This window comes from Berghia stephanieae, chromosome 2 (assembly GCF_034508935.2).
Source record: "Berghia stephanieae isolate SIO BIC M18660-M18661 chromosome 2, UCSD_Bste_1.3, whole genome shotgun sequence".
Classification (NCBI taxonomy): Eukaryota; Metazoa; Mollusca; class Gastropoda; order Nudibranchia; family Aeolidiidae; genus Berghia; species Berghia stephanieae.
Genome location: NC_088361.1, coordinates 114,268,669 through 114,288,107, shown reverse-complemented (window position 1 = coordinate 114,288,107; position 19,439 = coordinate 114,268,669). Strand labels below are relative to the sequence as shown.

At 33.7% G+C, this 19,439-nt stretch overlaps 1 protein-coding gene across 14 annotated transcripts in view; it reads left to right on the top strand.

The window, feature by feature from the left end:
• The window catches only part of LOC144966304 (ras-specific guanine nucleotide-releasing factor 2-like), a 376,265-nt gene that overhangs the window by 340,801 nt on the left and 16,025 nt on the right, over nucleotides 1-19,439 (top strand). For 6 of the 14 annotated variants that reach the window (XM_078902535.1, XM_078902534.1, XM_078902527.1 and 3 more), the window contains 9 exons: nucleotides 952-1,034; nucleotides 3,877-3,900; nucleotides 7,525-7,600; nucleotides 8,883-9,082; nucleotides 9,729-9,973; nucleotides 11,094-11,882; nucleotides 16,203-16,347; nucleotides 17,287-17,396; nucleotides 18,744-18,853. In XM_078902535.1, the coding sequence (XP_078758661.1) occupies nucleotides 952-1,034; nucleotides 3,877-3,900; nucleotides 7,525-7,600; nucleotides 8,883-9,082; nucleotides 9,729-9,973; nucleotides 11,094-11,882; nucleotides 16,203-16,347; nucleotides 17,287-17,396; nucleotides 18,744-18,853 (1,782 nt within the window). The remainder of the gene's footprint in view (nucleotides 1-951; nucleotides 1,035-3,876; nucleotides 3,901-7,524; nucleotides 7,601-8,882; nucleotides 9,083-9,728; nucleotides 9,974-11,093; nucleotides 11,883-16,202; nucleotides 16,348-17,286; nucleotides 17,397-18,743; nucleotides 18,854-19,439) is intronic. The other 8 variants (XM_078902532.1, XM_078902536.1, XM_078902533.1 and 5 more) reach the window with 6 other exon arrangements.

Below are 19,439 nucleotides of genomic sequence, written 5' to 3'. Positions count from 1 at the left end.
ATTTTGTAAAGTGCCTTACTAATTATTGGCGACAATACCGGTTGGGGATCATTGTTAACTGGACATTATCAAAGTCAAGATATTGTGCCACCAACTTTATTGATTAGGTTACAATCAACTATTCTTATTTAAGACTTTTGTTGCAATTCAAATATAGATTAAAATCTACACTGGGTGTCTTTTGTGTAGACCATTATGCAATGTACTTAGCAGTGACTTGCAATCATAATACCATAAATTCATCGATCATTCCTTATGTTGGTGTTTTAAAGATAAATGTCGATAGACGTCTGCTAAAAAAAAAAACAACAACAAAGTTCAAGGACGCAGCAATAAACTTTAACACGTGGTAGCCCTCAGCCGTAGTTCTGTTTACATTAAGTATTGATGGTGTAAATCAGACTTTTGTGATAAATGACTTTCATGTCTAAATATATAACTACATAAAATTTGAGTGCTTTACTCAAAACGAAACGATGCTCCCCCAAGGACAATAGAAGATACAGAGACCAATACGCTTCAACAGTCGCAACGTCACTTCCCTCGCAATGACGCATGGCAACTTAGTAACTGGCTCTAAACTATCGGAACAATGGCGGACGCCCTTATGAAATATTTCTCGGACGAGAGGAAAAGAACGCCCATAAATCTGATAATGTTTTGACTTTTATACATTCTGATCACAAGACATATGAAAAGTTCTAGCCAGCATGAAGAATAAAAAGTAACGATTTTCTTTGTTTAGAACCATGATGGCCGCCGTTGCTGGGCGTGAAATCAGACTATTGAATCCAACATGGAAATAATAGATTATTAAGACAATTCTTAGCCGGCTCAAGCAAAACAAACATGATGTTTATACTTAATGTTACACTTAGAACTGTGGGGTACAAACGGGCATGTAGACATCACTGAGGCCACTCTCTTTCTATATCTTTTTTTTTCTTCCAGTGTATTGAAAACCTGCACTACAGTGATCTCCTCAACAGCTCCATGAGCGAGTCATCCTCGGTGACCATGCCCCAGTCTGTTCGGTAAGCAAAGAGAGGATCGATCCTTTTAACCAGTTAACTTTCGTACTATGGAAAGACAAGTATTTAAAATACAAGGTCCCAGGTTTGAAAATTTTTTGTTTTGTTTTGTTGTCAAGATGAGGGTCATTTAACTCGATCGATATTTGAAGGAAGAGTTTTCTGGCCAAATTTTTAAATACGTGTCTTTCCAGAGTACAGCAGTAAAATGGTTAATACTTTTTCCTATGGCAATATTATTACAGTTGGTGTGCTTAATCTTCAACAGGATATTAGCACTTTATTTTGTCTCAAGTTATGTTGTTGTCAAGTGATCTTGTACTCAATCACATTTATATGTGTACATTTTTTTTGCAAAAATATATCATTTTATGGAATTTTCGTTGTCTCGTGTAATCACTCACGCCGATTCTAAATTTTTAAATAGGGAAGTCAGCTTTTTGTTTTAACCAATACCTTTTGTGTAGTGGAAGGAATGCAACTGACACTTGATTCTTTTTTCCTGCATTGAAGGCCACGACATAAGTAAAGATTGTTATTCATCGGCTCATTGCTTTGTTACATAGACTGATCAGGACACATTCAACTCTTGACTTTTTTACGCAACAATGTTGCTGAGGATCAGAGTCAAATGCAAGAGTATATTGTGCTTGTTAAACAATGCCCGATCAAGGGATGAAATGGGTGTCATTTGATTGTCAATTTCAATCTGGAAGAATCATTATGTATCTGGCCATGAATGATTGTCTCATTTTTAAAGCCCATACGATATGGCATTGTATGATATTATTCTCGTATTCAATAATCATCACAAACAATTTTTTAAATTAATTTAATGATTCAACGCATTTGTTTGTAAATCACATTGTGCTGTGCGAGTTGTCAAGAATTTGCTGTTCTTATTAGACATATTTAAAGATGATGATCTACAAGATATCTACAAGATAGAATTAACAATGAAACTTTATATCATGTTCAATTTACCAAAAAGCGTGATGTATTTCTCTTCAAATGTTAATTTTATGCACCGTATGAATTGATGTAATCACATTCTCACAATATCCGCCACTGCTCAATGCCAGAAATTGACTCACACCTGCATTTTTGAAAGGTGTGATATATTTTGTTTTATTATCCTTACCCGACACTAGTGAACAGGATATTTTTATCCTATCCTGCCATTGACAAAAATCTTTTTTTTTTTTACTTTTACAAGAAACATAAAAAATTCAGCCCGAGTCCCTCGTTTTTATTTTCACCGAATTATTTTTCCGAAAAATCTAACATAGGATTTCCGCCGATATTCTATGTTATGTTTCTTTTCTGATGTTTTGTTTTCTTTGGATAAGATAACCTTGTATTGCAGTATGAAACTTAAAATCTGAAATAAAAAATCATCGTCTCCCATTTACTTTCTCTTGATGATGCCGAAAATGGTTCAACATGATTTTACCTTTGCAATCACAATAATTTTTCTGATTCTTTGAAGGTCGATATATTATATATATTTGCATGTGTTTTTGTACACTTTTTACGGATTGAAATTCAATTTTTACCCCTTTTCAACGGCTGGAATGCATACTAAATGGTTTGGATTTTTGTACAATGATTGTTTCCAACCGTATACTAAAAGTATGTGCATTTGACTGACTATTACTACATACTCTGATTGTCCCCGTGATATAATACACAGAAACTTCGTAAATTGTGCATGGGCTATCAGTGTGCATGCAGAGGGACAAACAATATGATACTAATAGTTAGAAAACTCCACATTGATTACCTAGTGCATTAAAGCAGCTAAGATGATACCCGTCGATATTGTAGTCTTTCTCGTATCGTGTGCGGAAAGTAACTGCTGCCCAACATCCAACAACATGACGTTCTCTCTCTAATAACTTTTCCGCCGGTGACGTCACAGACTATGGGTGACGTCCAATCAAGGGACGCTACTCTTCTGCTAATCTCATTCCCTATTGTGTCATCGGCTCTGATCCAACTCAGTATTTTGTTATTAAGTCTTCCTTTTGGAATGCCATTTATTAATACTTTTTTTTGTAGAGCAGTCATCCCAGTTACAATGCAAATGAAATTTTGTTTAGTTTCTATATCATCTTTTCTGTACTTCCATTAACGTATATTTCTTTAAGATAGACTGCCGTTTCATCACAGAGACAATTACATTATATGTTTATATTTGTTTCTTTGTTTTGTTTTTTTCATGCCATTGTACGTAGTAATGGTCATTGCCCCCGGGTTATCAAGTTGTTTTTTTCCCTTTTCACGCCTGTCGGCTTTCCGCAAAAGAAGATACCACCTTGTCCAGTATTTAAATGCGGGCTGTGATAGATGGCTAATTATTGCATTCATTGATTGGAATATCGAGGGTAGCTGGAAAGATCTGGGTTCACTTTTCGATGCTCTGTTGTACGCGAAGCAATTATTCAAAACATAGACCTGTATGAATTTAAAGTTGTTATTTTTGTATGTGTTTTTATTACTCATCGGCAAGCAGTCTGTCTCTATATTGTCATTACTTTACTGTTGGAAAATTTTAAAAACACCATTTGTACCTTCATTATAACGTCCCAATTTCGTCCCTTCATTTTTAGAGAAGACATTTTACACTTCTATTGTCGACTTGTTTTGACAATCCAAAAAAAAAAAACACATTATGTTGCCATGCAGTGTCATAAAAGCAAAAATAAAGCAGACTAGGGAAAAGCGATGTTTTAATTTTTGATGAGTCCAAGGTAAAAAATAGGGTGGGTGGGGGCAGTTGAGAAAATTCATGATTAAAAGAGGAGAATGTCCAGCCATTAATTAGCTTTCTGTACACTTCCAGATACATTCACAGTACACAGATCTGGTGAGTGCCAGTACAAAGGGTTTACTGTCCTTGTTTTTATTTATTTATTCAATTCATATATATTATCATTTCTCGTACTTCAGATCCATGATTTATTGATAGTAATTTTCGTTCCTATTTTTATTTATTTACTTATTTATTTAATTTTGTTTGAAATTTTGTCTGAATACTGATAGAACCACTGACAGGGATAGGGTTGTTTGATATTTTCATTTGATTGCATGTCATTACCTGGCATTCTTGTTTAGTACTTTATTTCAAAAGCTAGTCCAGTAATTTATCATAGATATATCAGCAAACATATTTATTTGGCTAGAATTTTAACAACACCAAATTATATTTTAAAACTATACGACTTTTTACTAACTCCTCTTTATTCGAGCATATACTATAATTAGTGAGTCATGAGGAGGTCGAGAACGTTCTAGAGATTTGATTCTAGATGTACTTGGCTCCCTCCAAGACTCATAGAGAGTATAATGATTAACAGCATAGTCTTTTCCTGGTCTATTTCATGGGTGCGCATATTTTATTTCAAAATTAGTACTTTGGTTAGTACTAGTCTTAATCGATTGAAATTTACAGAGTCAATTTGGTCGCTGGAAATGTTTAATCCTTGTAAAATAAAATGCAAAATTGAGTTGAGAGAACATTGTACATTGGCGATGTAAATGGATGTCGCATCAATCATTGCCATAATATATTACTTTTGTCAGTAGAGAAGTTTCTTTCCGGGGCAGCAAGGTTGAAGAAATGAACCATCTCTCGCTTTAATTTTGTGCCGTCACCCTCCTCTTTAAACAGGTCAATAAGTTAAATTAATGGGAAAAGACTGTGATAGTAATGATGACTCTATTAGTTACTTGGCTGCACATAGATAGTTTTGTAAAAGGTTGTCTACACTCTAGTTAGAAAAAAAGTATTGAACAACGGTCATCCGACTTATCAAATAAGTACTAACCCTATTATTTGCAATGCATACTATGCACGTTTAGAGAAAGAATCCAATTGAAATATAGGAGATCATAATAAATTTCCGAGCCGTATAAATTGAACAGCTTGAAAGAACCAAAATGTTGCAATGTAGAACAAAGTTTGATACATATTATTGGATAATTGTTCAAATTGTTTGGATAAAAACACGAAGGGTTATTAAGGCCATTTAAAAGTTAGTTTATGTCTTTGAATCCTATTAATGAGACGGAAATTTTTTTCTCATGCCACCAAGTTTTGAAGACTCTCTTCTTTTGAATTTGATCCCAAACGCCATCTAAACATTCGATATATTATTTTAAAGAAACAGAATTGGGACTTATAAATAGCTTTAAAAGCAAATGTGAAATAATTTTGTTTAAAAGTTTTAACTCGTTATTCTAAAAAGCTGTTTAATTTGACTTTAGTATTAGTTAAAGAGTTTTCACAATGGGCACTGTAGACCTCCCAGTACCCCACGATTGCACACAAATCAATATCATTATTTAGAACATTAGAACTGTATTGACACCACTAACATTTGGTTCATTATTTGGGTCATTCCTTCCCTTATTTCTAATGTGTAGCCCGACACAAACCTTGATTTTATTCTCGATTTTATTAAGTTTTCCTTCTATAATATTATCTTAACATTTTAAACTATATTATGTGCATGTGTTGTTTTATCTATTTACTCATATTTTTGTACTTGTATGTGAACTCACTCTCAAAATGTTTAACAGATGTTTGTTTTGTCAATCTAAAAATCATCATTGCAGCAGTCTGACAATATATTATTGGAAGATCAGTCCTTTTTTAATTTTATAATAGTCTAAAATGTGCTGTCTTCAAGTTTTCTGCAAGTTTTTACTTGGCGAAATAAATTGATTTACGCTTAAAGCTCGACTTTTTAACACAAAGCTTATGACAATACTATGAATTGCTTAATGACGTTATAATAAGCTAGTATTCCCACGTACATGCATTCATTGATATTTTAAGTCTAAATTATCTAGTTTAACAGACAAAAAATAACGCTTGATAATGAAAATGTAAAACATGTACCTACTATCTTGCACTCTATAGATACATTCACATACACACACACACACACACACACACACACAAATTATATATATATGTATATATATATATATATATATATATATATATATATATATATATGTGTGTGTGTGTGTGTGTGTGTGTGTCAACCCATGTATGATTCTTCTTTTGTGATGCAAAACTGTGCATCACGTTTCAAAATCAAACGCTTTCAATAATATTTGAGGATGCGTGTTTCTCATTCTAGCAACGAATTAACGGTTTGATCAATTCAATTAATGCCAAATGTTATCTCAACGTCATCACACCAGTCATAAAAACTTAGGTATTGGAAACTAGATGTTTATATATGCTAGCCTATATTCAACTTTGGAGTCCTATGAAAGTTAATGACTTTATTATGCCATACTATGACAAACACAATATTTGTTTTGGCATGAAAACTTTTACTTCATGATATATCGATTTTAAAAAGTGTTAAAATTAGGAAAAAATATTAATCTATATATGAAGTGTCAGCTTTCTTGGAAAATAATGTTTTGCCATTCTACTGTAATTGAAGTATTATAAAAAGGACAAAAAAAGAAGAAAAAACGAAAATCGCCCAAAATTTGTGTTGCATGACCTTGTCACTTGAACTTCCTGTTATTTGCTCTAACCTGCTTTTCCATTTTTCTACAGATGTCTTCAAATTAAGTTACCTATCTTTCTAATTTTATTTTTAATTTGCATTTTAAACATTCATTTTATTTCAGCTTTTATTCAAGTCATATAAGCTAGTAACAATGTCTAAATAACAAGATCATTTCTTACGCTACCTAACAAGATTTGCTTGGTCATGTTGACAATTTAATGAGGCCACGAGCCGTTTATCGTCTGCTTTGGGTTAAAACTTTTAATAATAACCATGGTAACGAAAATTAAAATTTTTTCAATGTTAATGACGTTTATGTCTGATTAAATACGAGGACAGTTGTAACGTTTAATTTATGATTTTATTGATGCGTCTGATGATTATTTACGGTTACAAATAATTTATTCAAATTCGGAAAGTTAAAAACTATCAGTTCTCACAAGATCTATATTACTTTTCCGGGTGAAGGTTTGAACTTAATTCTTAAAGTTTTGCCAAATGTGACCCATCGTCTCAAAACGGTATTATATCAGAACGAACCATATGATTAAAAGCCGAAGTAAATGTTAAACTTGTCAAAAATATAAATTGTTGACATTAGCACTCTATAATATGGTATCCATTCTCCTCAATCAAACATACAATGTCAACACCAGTCTGATATTTCTGGCTATAAATATTCAATTTTCAACACCTTAACCATCCCGACTTGATACCGTTTTGAGGCGAAGGGTCACAAATTTAATAACTGGGTAACGCAAATTTTTTAAAGCCTACTCACAAATTTGTCAAAAAATGAATGTTACTTTCAATTCGATTCAATCTTTTCGAATATGAACACTATAAAACGATAGCTGCTTGCTGCCATATCAGTTCAAATATTATTCATTTCCAAATTGATGTTGCTCATATCAAAAAATTTAATGCATCATATTCTGCATCTGTACCTATAGGTCTGACCCAAAGCTGTTTCGAGATGACGTGGATATAAAGTTTAGTCGTACACTCAACTCTTGCAAAGTACCACAGGTAAATAAATGGGCCTTGTCATCACTCATTTCTTTACACAGTTAACGAATTAAAGTAACTCTACTCTACTTACAACTTCTTTCTCTTTAAATGTAGATAGTTCTTCAACTCCCGTTCTCTTCTTCAAAACTAAAAAGCCATTGGATTTGTAGTTTATTCTTGTTTCTCTAGCCGAAAAAGAACTGTAGAAATTACATACTTCCTGCCTTTTGTAACGATCTTTCCTTAAGATCTTTGGACTTAGCTATCCCATCATTGCTTGATGCCCATGCAAAAGTCCAAAATGTCTTTGCTATGGCCATACCGCGGACCCAATAACACTACATTCTCTCTTCCTCTCTCTTTCTCTCTCTCTCTATCTATCTATCTAGCTCTTTCTCTCTTTCTTTCTTTCTCTCTATATTTTCTCTCTCTTTCTCTCTCTCTCTCTCTCTCTCTCTCTCTTTCTCTCTATCTCTCTCAATCTCTGTCCCACTCTCTGTCTCTCTTGTCTATCTCGCTCGCTCGCTCTATTTCTCTCGCTCGTTCACTCTCTTTATCTCTCTCTCTCTCTCTCTCTCTCTCTCTCTATATATATATATATATATATATATATATATATATATATATATATATATAGATACATATATCTCGCTCTCTTCCCCACTCCCTCTCACTCTCTCGCTCTTTCTCTACATTTCTCTCGCTCTCTCTCTCTCTCTCTCTCTCTCTCTCTCTCTCTCTCTCTCATCTTTCTATCTATCGATTTATTTATCTATCCATCAATCTTGCTATCTATCTATGAAGTCCTCGGACCAATATAGATCTTCGTTAGTCCAAGACCATATCACGACTCTCTCTCTCTCTCTCTCTCTCTCTCTCTCTCTCTCTCTCTCTTTCTTTCTTTCTTTCTTTCTGTCTCTATACTCTTTCTCCCATCTATTTATCTATATATCTATCTCTCCCTCCCTCTCTCTTTCTCTCTCTCTCTCTCTCTCTCTCTCTCTCTATATATATATATATATATATATATATATATATATATATATATATATATAGAACGAAGATGACGTCACTCAAGCCTTTGTTATTGTATTTTGCCATCCGCGTTTGTGAGTAATGCTCACTGAACTGAATTAACCCGACTATAAACGTTCATGGATACACACAGTTTTGTGTGTTGGTCCGTTATACTTCCGGATGGCAATGTTATGAGCTTCTTTGCCAAGCGCATACTATATATATACATATACATATACATATATATATCTTCATCCGTGTATGCATTGCCTCTCTTCACCAGATCCGCCATGCCAGTGTGGATCGTCTGCTGGACAGGCTGACGGACTTGCGGTTTCTTAGCATCGACTTCCTAAATACATTTCTGCTGACGTACCGAGTGTTTACGACAGGTCACACACTCTTGGAAGCTTTGAAGAAGGTCTACAAAAACCATGAAGCTGGGGCAAACTTGAACACAAGTCTCATATCTGTGGCTGCTCAGTAAGAAATGGTTACTTTAATGATGTTTGGTGACTGACATTGACATTGTTGATTTATGTTGTAAATTCTTCTTCTTCTTCTTCTTCTTCTTCTTCTTCTTCTTCTTCTTCTTCTTTTAAAATTATTATTATTATTATTATTATTATTATTATTATTATTATTATTATTATTATTATTATTATTATTATTATTATTATTATTATTATTATTAGATGATCATCCGTAGAATACAGTTTTACCTTAATTTTTATGACCAGTTCATTTGACATATGAGTGGTTTCGTTTCTTGGATTAAGATTGTCGCCCTTTGCTGCTTTTATGCATTTCATTTTGTCAATGTTTTTAAGTGGCTGAATAGCATGTTTATCAGTGGATATCGAGAGGCCCTTGTGCGTTCACTAAACCTGCATATCTAGGTCATGTAAAATAGGTAAAGCAAATGATTCGGTAACAATAAACTTTTCTTATAAAAATATTTTGCTGAGGCAAGACTTCTCTTGTGAATTCCTCAATGTAGAAAGCTTCTTAATATGATTTTCAAGTGTCACGGGGGACAAATTACATTAAAATAGAATCCGGGTTTTATATATTTCTGTTCTAACTGCTTGGCCAAATTCATATTTTCCAACATAATTTGTGTTTCCAGGTGTGAAGCAGAGGAGGAAGAAGAAGTAGGAAGCCCTACCGAGTTTACAGGAGAACCACCAGATTTAGATGCACGATTTGTGATCAAACCCCAGGCAGAGAAATTGAGACGTGTGAGCACGGGCTGTATGAAGCAGGAGGAGGAAGTGGATGCATCTGCTGGTAGCAGTACTAGCAGTCCTCGTGTCTCCTTCAGTCTCGAATCCCGAGGATCTACCCAACCACCTCCGTTTCCCTCATCACGTTGTGAGTCATAGATTACTGACATATTTTAACTACTTAGTACCGACATCAGCTTTCTTCCATTACAATTTGATAAAGTTGTGATAAAGTAGTCATCCAGAGTCAATAGGAAGGGTTTCGACTCCATTGGACCGGACATTAATTTTGAAAGGAACTCTCCGCCATCTACCCAATCACTTCTGGGTTGATAGTTCAAGTTCAAAGTTTATTTAATCTTAGGCTTTCGCCAATACATCACACAATTTGATGACAACATACATGAAAGTGGAAAAAATGGTAAATGGAACGAAAATAAATATCGACTGCTTCCGGGATCGATCTCGGTCCCAGTGAAACGAGTACTCTATCAATTGAGCTGTCGGGACACCAAAGGCATGATGAATTTTAGCAGGTTATAATATTAGCTTCTAGATAAAAGGCGTCACAAATAACACATTGAACGATGCAATAGATTTTATGGTGTTCAATATTTCTTCCAGCTTGTAGATTGCTTTGTCCAGTCTATGTTTCAAAAATGTTTATTCAATCTGTATGGGTTTGTTTTTTTTTAATTTAAAAAGTTATTAGTTGTAATAAATTCTATCACCATAGCATGCTTTTAATGCCGCTGATTTATAGGCAATTTAACAACATCTGTCAAAATGACCATCGAAATAACATTTTAAAAGAACTTCTACAAACAAGTTGGTTTAAAAAGGTAGGGAGTTAAGAAGTAATCTGTTTCATTTTTGGGGTTTTCTTCTGAGATCATTTAAGTAGCTAACGCCTCACACGGTATATTTGACTTACTTGGTCAATCTGGTATTGTGACGGAAATAATGTTGATGAAGAAAATTGAGTTTAAAGTAAAAATAAACAGATTAAGAAAATGTATATATGTTGATGTTTAAAAAATACAGGCCGCTCTCCTCAATTATTACTTTTATTTTAACTCTAATTAAATTGATTCCCTCTTCAGCACTAGGTTCATCTAAACATAAAACCGTTTTGAGACGATTAGTTACATATTGTTAATTTGTTTTTTAAAAGAATATTTATAGACTTGACATGATAATATAGAAAGCTTTTGTTGCATCATTTTTCAAGTCCACAAGGTCATAATGTCAAAATTTATCCTTGACAGTTGAACGTGGAGAATCGATGGACAGTGATGATAGTCGGTCAGAGCTCACAGCCTTTTTACATCCTCCTAAGCCTCGGCTCCTGGCCCCTATAGCTTCTTGTGAAACGCTGAATGACCAAGACATTCCAGACGTCCCCGCCATTACCAGACAAGACTCGGGATCCCCCACCCATTCCACAGGTATTGTTCTTTCAGACTTTGATCTCGGCCACGAGTCGAGCACTGACTATTTAGACTGTTCCGATAACAATAAACTTCTACCGCCTCCCACCACCATGTCATCCAGTGTCGGATTTGCTTCAACAGATTCATTAGCATCTCCCTCTAGCCCTAGAACTATTACATCAGCGATGAGCTCAGACACTTTAACTCCAGGAACTCCCAGAGCATCCCCAATCATTTCTTTATTTGGAAGTCCCAAACGGATATCTGGTATAAGCATGGTTTCCGCCATCGCCAACAAACTTAACGGTAGTTCCTCGGGGAGTCCCAAACGTCCTTCTACTCCAAGTCGCGTTATGGAAACGTCTTACACTCTTGATGCTTTAGCTTTATCGCCCAGCGGGAGTCCCGTACGAATCATCAAACCTAGGCCCCAGTCTTCACCCATGAGAATTCCATCCCCATCAATTCCTGGAACGCAAAAACGAGCCTCTTCTCCTGGGAGGATCACAACATCTCCTGCCAGATCTCCTACCTCAAGTCCTAAACTCCGAAGAGCCCCATCACCGATAAGTTACAGCTTTTCATCCCCCAACATCGTCGCCCCCCAAATCAAGATACGACCATGTGAGTCAGACAACTCCTTACTACTTTGCTGTCACCGGTTTGGGCAGATATTGTATATCTCCTATGTTGTTGGCTTTCTCTCTATTCGCCTATTTTGTTTCCTGTAATTTTATTTCATTCATTAAAAAATATTTACGGATAAAGCTTTTTTACCAGTTTACTGGAATATTGGAAAATCCTGTATCGAAAATCCCTTTGGAATTTTTTTCCTGTGCACAAAAAAATATTGCACTCCTTTTTTGAATAGCCTAATTATTGTACATTCGTGTTGTGATTCTTGGCATTAGTCATTATTTGTATGTAGCAAGAAAGAAAACGATATTTGGACATGTTTAATAACTGAAGATATGATATACAAATATACATATTTTAATTCACAATATTTTAAACTCTTCATCATACTATGTTCATCTCCACTTCGATCGACAGGATAGATAATTGATACGTTCATTTCTTAAATTTCATCCACCTACTATAGGAATTCTCAAATGAGATTTTATTTTGTTCTCTTCTTTTTTCTCGTTTAAGTTTTGATTTATAAAATACAAAATGCAAACTATGTTTTTGATGTATATTTTTAAACCATCCAAATCCCTTTAACAAATAAACAATAATAAGATGCATCCTGGCATTGGAGGACAAATGATTAAAAACCATATGAAGGACACCAATATATATAGCTATATATTTTTTAAAGGATTCTCATTGTTTTGTACATTGTAAATCTGTAAACAATGTGATTTTATTGTAATGTTAAAATATCTGCTTTTCTGATGTCATGTGACTTTACATCAATACGCAATTTTTTTTCATTCATCCTGCACCCTTATCGTTATAGCTGTTTATGTTTTTGTTTTCTTTTGTTTTGTTTTTATTTTTAAAATTCCATACCTTTCTTTACACCCTTGCCCCTGTCTATTGTGATCCACGTCTTTCCAGATATTTCGTTGACTCATTTACTATTTTTAGTTCATCCATTTCGCATTTTGTTTAAGCCTGCTTTCTCTTCATCTCATGGTTTGCTCTCCTCTAGCAAAGCATAAGTCTTTCCCAACCCATTTATGTTACATCCATTTATCTTTATTTTATAAAATAAAGCTTTATGCACCATTTGGTCTGCGTATTGGGTTATTTTAAAATACCCTCGTTTATTGCCTTTTTGTTCTCCCTGTCTTTCAAAAAACATCATTTTAAGTTGTTATGTTTCAATCGGATTATATTAAGCAATGTGAATATTGTAAATCATAAAGTCATGTCTCATAAATCAGCGAACGAGCTGCCCTGGAAATATCTCTATTAGAACACTAGATTTAAAAAAAACTCAAGACGTATTTTTCATATTTCAGTTTTATTTTTCCGTAATAGCCGTAACATTGTTAAAATAATATCTTCTTGAAAATCTCGAGGGGCAATAATTAAGACCTACCAAAGGTAAGAAGGAATAAAGTCGAAGTTTTGATATCCCAACGAGAGAGCCTTTTAAGAATTTATCATCATTGGTCACACAGCTAGGATATCAGCTATCGCCATTTCCTACATTGGGAGACACGAGTATCTGGAAAGTAATTGGGAAAACCTATTTCCATTGTATCTTCCTTAGTAGTGCATGCTTGATTTGTTAATGCTGATGAGACATGGCGAGGTGATGTCGTTTTCGTTGTAGTCATCGCAATTTTGAAACAAGATATTGTCCCTTTGTACGTAAAAAAATTGCGGTAGATTGCACCACACCATTTTGACCAAACATTCAGCGGTTTAGAATTTAATGATCATTCTTTATCTTGGGTAAGGTATTAGTAAACTACAAAACTGATGTTATATTGATAAACTCAGTATATAATAATACAAGTGCAATAGATTTTTATAAGGGAAAGAGTTCCTATAAAAATTGTTCTTTTAGATTCTTTGAATGATTATTTACGTTTCGCCAATTATTAGATGATGAGAAAAGGAAGTGTAGGGAAGAAAATGGATGATAGATAGAAGGATATACAGAAATAGATAGACAAAGGGAACATTGTAAGCTCAGAACTCTTCCAATTCGCAACCCTGCGCAATTCCTTAGTTAGAACATTTGAAACGTTATATTTTGAATGCCTAGAATTGTGAATACTGCAAATTTGAAAAAATAAACATTTTGCCAAAAAAAAATAATGTGTGGCGTATTTTGTCTATTTTATTATCACCATGAACACAGAAAGGTAACATTTATGATCATGTATGGCTCATTTGATGGTCTAATATATTGTGTGTATTACATTCTATTTGTTGTGCTTCATGAATGTTGTTAACATGTTTGGAAAATACTATAAATCCTTTGCTATGTCAGGCAATTCAATATTAGTATTATTAAAGTAGTGAACTTTCAAATATGTAGAGTTAAAACAACAAAACAAAATGCGCTCATAAACAATGAAGGCATACATTGTGTAGGTAAGTGGAAAACGAGATTTTGTAAATTCTATGAATAGCAGTTTTCCTATATATATTTGAACGTTGAAGAAGTAATAATTCAGAGCGTGGAGCTTAGGACTGACATGGTGTGATGTTTAGAATTTCAGGATTCTGTTTTACACAAATTAAAATTTCACAAGTTTTTTGTTTTGAATCTAAATTGTTATCATTTTTGGGTCCTATTCTATCTCCAATGCAAATCGTCACAGGGTTACAGTTTTAGCTTTACTTTGTTTATATGCTTGTACAATCTGTATGAACGGTTCATGGTATTGTATAGAGGATGTTCCTTTAAAGGTTTTCACCTTCGACGCTGATTTACTCTGTGTAGTTATATTTTTGATGTCATCAGAGGTCTGATTGAAAACATGATGTTCAAAGCTTGTATGTAAACTTCAGAGTTTTGATCAGTCGGTCATGAGTATTGGGACGTTACTGTATCTCCAAGTTTATTGTTCTCGAGTATTAGTTTCTAACTTTACCCTCCTCAGCAAGCCTTACTTTCTATAAATCTTGGTGACAATCCATGACAAATAATTTTCTGTTTTTGAAAGTATATATGCTAGTGTTGTGTATATTTTTTCTTCAAACTTTCCCAAGTTGGACACTTGTTTTTATAATGCTTCAGCTTAGTGAAACCGACTCACTCGCCAGGGTGTATGGTATCGAGGATATTTTGACAACGCGTTTGCCATTAACTTGGCGATGAGATATACTTGGCTTAATAGTCTGCAACTGTTCATTTCTTTTGGTTTTCTTATTTCTGTATTGTTTCCAATTTTGTCTAAGCCGGGTAATTTAAAACAGAATAAAGACCCAAAAAAATGAAAAGGAAATCATCAAACTTTACTAGGCAAGCAGAGGCAGAGAGAAATAGAAGTTAAATTATCCCTAAAATCAACATTTCCTCGAATGGGAATCGAGTCTGAGACTTTCTAAACATTGAGCAAACATGCTATCATTACGTATGAGATGTTACCCGATTATTGTCCTCAGATCTGATTCCAAGGTTTGAATACAAGTTTGAGGGATTTGTCTGTCATTTTGTCTCGTATAGTATCGTGTCCAATTTCTTTAGCAATTTTTGCAAATTTTGACAATATTTTTGCCTCTTTTCAAAGTAACATCTGTGTTTGTTTTTATCTGTCATAAACTTCAATTAATCCTTTTGGATTTCAAAACAGCCCAAACAATTACTCTAAGTCAAGAAAAAATACTAATAATTGATTAAGACGAAAGCATGTATTTAAAAATGTATTGCACGTGTCATTCAGGGAGAGAAATATTTATCCCCGCCGAATGGATTGCCTCTATGAAGATTAAGCTTATTAATATTATCATAATTTAGCTTCCATTTCTTTTATTTTTTTTTCATTTTCATATAGATCTCAATTAAGTTTTTATTGCAAGCGTCTTGAGTTGCCTGACATAAGCCATGAAATGTTTTTGTACATGTTTGTTCGAAAAAAATTAAATGTGGAACAAAATTCATCCCTATTGACTAAGTAATCTAGTAACGTGAATACTGCACTCCTTGGTCATGTCCAATGATTAGTCAATTCTAATCTCTTATAGATAGCTTTTTATGGCGTTCTTGAATTACATACTGTCAACATATAGACAATGAATCCTACTGTTTAAAAAACAACTTCACTTTTCTATGTTCTATTCTAAACTAAATCCACATAGATTATGTGCAACAATGATTTTATTTTTATGCTTGGCTTCATAAGCAACTTTAAACTTTGGAAAAGAATATTCAATTTATTATTTACTATAATATAAATTATTTAGTTAATGCAGACTAATTTTGAACCCATTTCAAAATATTAACACATAAATATATCTATTTCCTGTACATTCTAGTTTCCGGAAAGCGAGGCAGTGCTGAAGCTGAGAGTATCAGCATGTACTCGTCACCAAGAAGTAGTTTTGCCCAGCTTGATGGGTCTCCTCCAACTAGGGCCAAGGCTGGTACTGTGGTCACCTCCTCCAGAGCATCCAAACGAAGGTATTTTCTTTTCCCTTTCTAGTTTAACAACAAATGGTTTAGCTTGTAAGTTAAAAGATTTCAGGTTAGGAAATATTTTGAAGAATGTAGATAAGTATATATATATATATATATATTCCACCTAGCGCAAACATTGATGAAGCATACCAATTACTAAATGAGCATGTATCGTGACATTAAACTAGTATTTGGAAAGGGAGAGCAAAAATAGTAAACATCCTCTTGATGGAGTAGAAAGAATTCATTGAAAAGCAATAGAAAGGAAAGCATTCGCAATTGCCAACAATAAAAAAACATATTTTATACCATGGTTTTGTCAGATTAAATGTAGAACTAACAAGTACAAATCAACGTTCGTTCCTTCAGCAATAAAAATGTTGAATATTTCATGTGGTACAGCAAAACCAAGGATTGATGTGTGGACTAATTGACTGATTAATTGATTTACTGTTATATGAATTCACCAATTGATAATGATGATAATATTTGGTGTCGGATTGCCACAATCGTAACAAATTGAAAACGAACTGAATCTGTCAATGATGTGTATATCGCACGCATGAAAGAAAGAGATGGGAGAGAGAGAGAGAGAGAGAGAGAGAGAGAGAGAGAGAGAGAGAGAGAGAGAGAGAGAGAGAAGGGGTGAAATATCTGTTCAATGTTATGGTTATCATATTACATTATAACAAGTGTAACTAAATGACAAGTTGCCATATTTATGGACAATCAAGTTCGATTATTATCATTATTGTTATTAATTTTTTAAAATTATTATTATTATTATTATTATTATTATTATTATTATTATTATTATTATTATTATTATTATTATTATTATTATTATTTACATTCGACACACTTCACAATACAGAAGCCATAAGTAGTAAACGCCATTGTATATGCACGAAAATTAATTTTGGATACATCATATCATATCAGGTCCAGTTCATCTGCTGCCACGTCTGCTTTTGCTGCAGCAACTGCTGGATTAGCAAGCTGTGCCGATCAACAACAGAAAGGCATTTCTAGATACCTCAGTGTTGGAACAGGTAAGGAAATGTTTAGAAGTTCATTAATGTAAAGCTATCTCACGCATACATCACTTTTTGTTTGAAGCCTATACACTGCTCAACATCCAAATGATTTTAGTAGCTCCACGAATCCGTGTTATGAATATTAAAGGTTTCCGATTAAATTCCTATTAAGACATTTTAAACTAAATATCAAATGCCCTCTCCAAAAGTCGCAGTGATTTGTTTTGACGTAAGTATCATAAAATTATTGTATGACTGAACCCCTTGTGACCTAGACACATAAACATGACGTCACAAGGCATTCTCTCTTATAAAAATCAGCTGGTTTTGTAATATTCACTAAATTGCTTTTATGAAATGCTCCGCAAAAGATGGGAAATGGTAGATTGAAGAATAGTTGGCGATACTTGTCTCCCCTTAAATCTTGCTTATTAATATTGAAAACCGAGAACAAGTATTGCAAGAGTTCTTCTTTATTATTTTTTTGCACATTCATTTGAATGGATGAGAATGTAAGCATCCTGGATACCCGGTCTATTATAACCATATAATGATAGGTTTCCTTTATCGAGCAGTAAGCAAAGCTTCACTTTGTCTACATGTCATTAGGATAAGGTTTTATTTGCATAGGGTTGAGATAAAACAACTAAGATGCTCCTGATATATTTGAAACACGAGTTTTACTTTTGTAAAAATGTTCAAAATAGCCCCCTTCATTATGTTTTGTGAAAATTACAGTACATGTGCAATGTACACCTCTTAATGCTACATTTCATGACAAAAATCCATATATTCCGCTGCAATATATACAAGGCGAAATTTTACATTCAGTTTCATATTCAGCCTTAGTTCCTAAAATCTACTCTTAAAATTTCTAATAATTATTTCCATGTCATCATCTTGTCAATTTATTTCTACTTACATAATAAGCAAGTTAAATTTTTATAAATGAATTTATATTTCAATATATATCTAAGATAAAGCCGTCAAACCCGTCATTTTTACACATGTGTTATGCTCATTGAAATATGATGTGATGTCGTTGACTAGATTATTGTTTGAAAATAAAACAACAAATATAATTGTTAATTTTCTAGAAACTATTTTTATTTTTATGGCAAAGAACGATGTTTTGATAGTTTGTTATCAAAGAATTGTAATGAGTTGATATTCATGTAATGCCTTTGAACCGTGTATAAGAAACAGATTAAATCAAATCAGATCCCCACAGGTTTCAGATACACTATTCACCAATTTGGGTCATAAGACATAGATTTTCTTTGTTCGATCATTTTGAATAAAAAGCGTTTCCCGCCCATGCTAAAGGTTCCGTTTTACTCTAAATAACTTGACGGCATGCAGGTACTTTAGATGCTCGTCCCGTCCAAAAAAAACGAGAGTCCGTCATCATCACTGCAGCAACAATGCGTGTACTCAATGTGCTCAAACATTGGGTATCAAAACATCAACAGGTAAGAGGACCAAACGCCTGTGGATGTGTTGACCCTCTGCTGTCTTGGACTAGTCTCTCCTGTGTTGGCAACCAAATAACCTCTAATTATTGTAGTCCTTATTAACCCTTGTCCAATTTCTTCCTTCATCGTTATTCCATCTTCCATTTTAACCTTTTTTCCATATTGTTCATTTCAATTTTCTTTCTCAGTTGGTGTTTTTTCCAGTCATTAGTTATGTCATGTTTCCTAAGAGGCTTTTGTCAACTGACAACCCGAGATAAACAGCGCCTTTATATATTGTAATCTGTTCATATACATTGGTTATTGAACACTATAAAAACATGTCAAAGCATGCTAACCCTTCTTCCATTTCCTTCATGTTTATTCCTTTCTATTTAGATGGCATAGATTTTAATGGCAACAACAAATACTACTCACGTTGAAAATTTTAAAATCCAAACTGGTTAAAGATTAGCCATTGTCTCTTGACCAGCATAATTTTATAAGCCTAAAATGTGTAGTTGTAAATCTATTTGTTTTGAGAATTGATGTGTATTGATTACTTTTTTCATTTTTGTGTGATGCAACCCTACTGTGCTGCTTG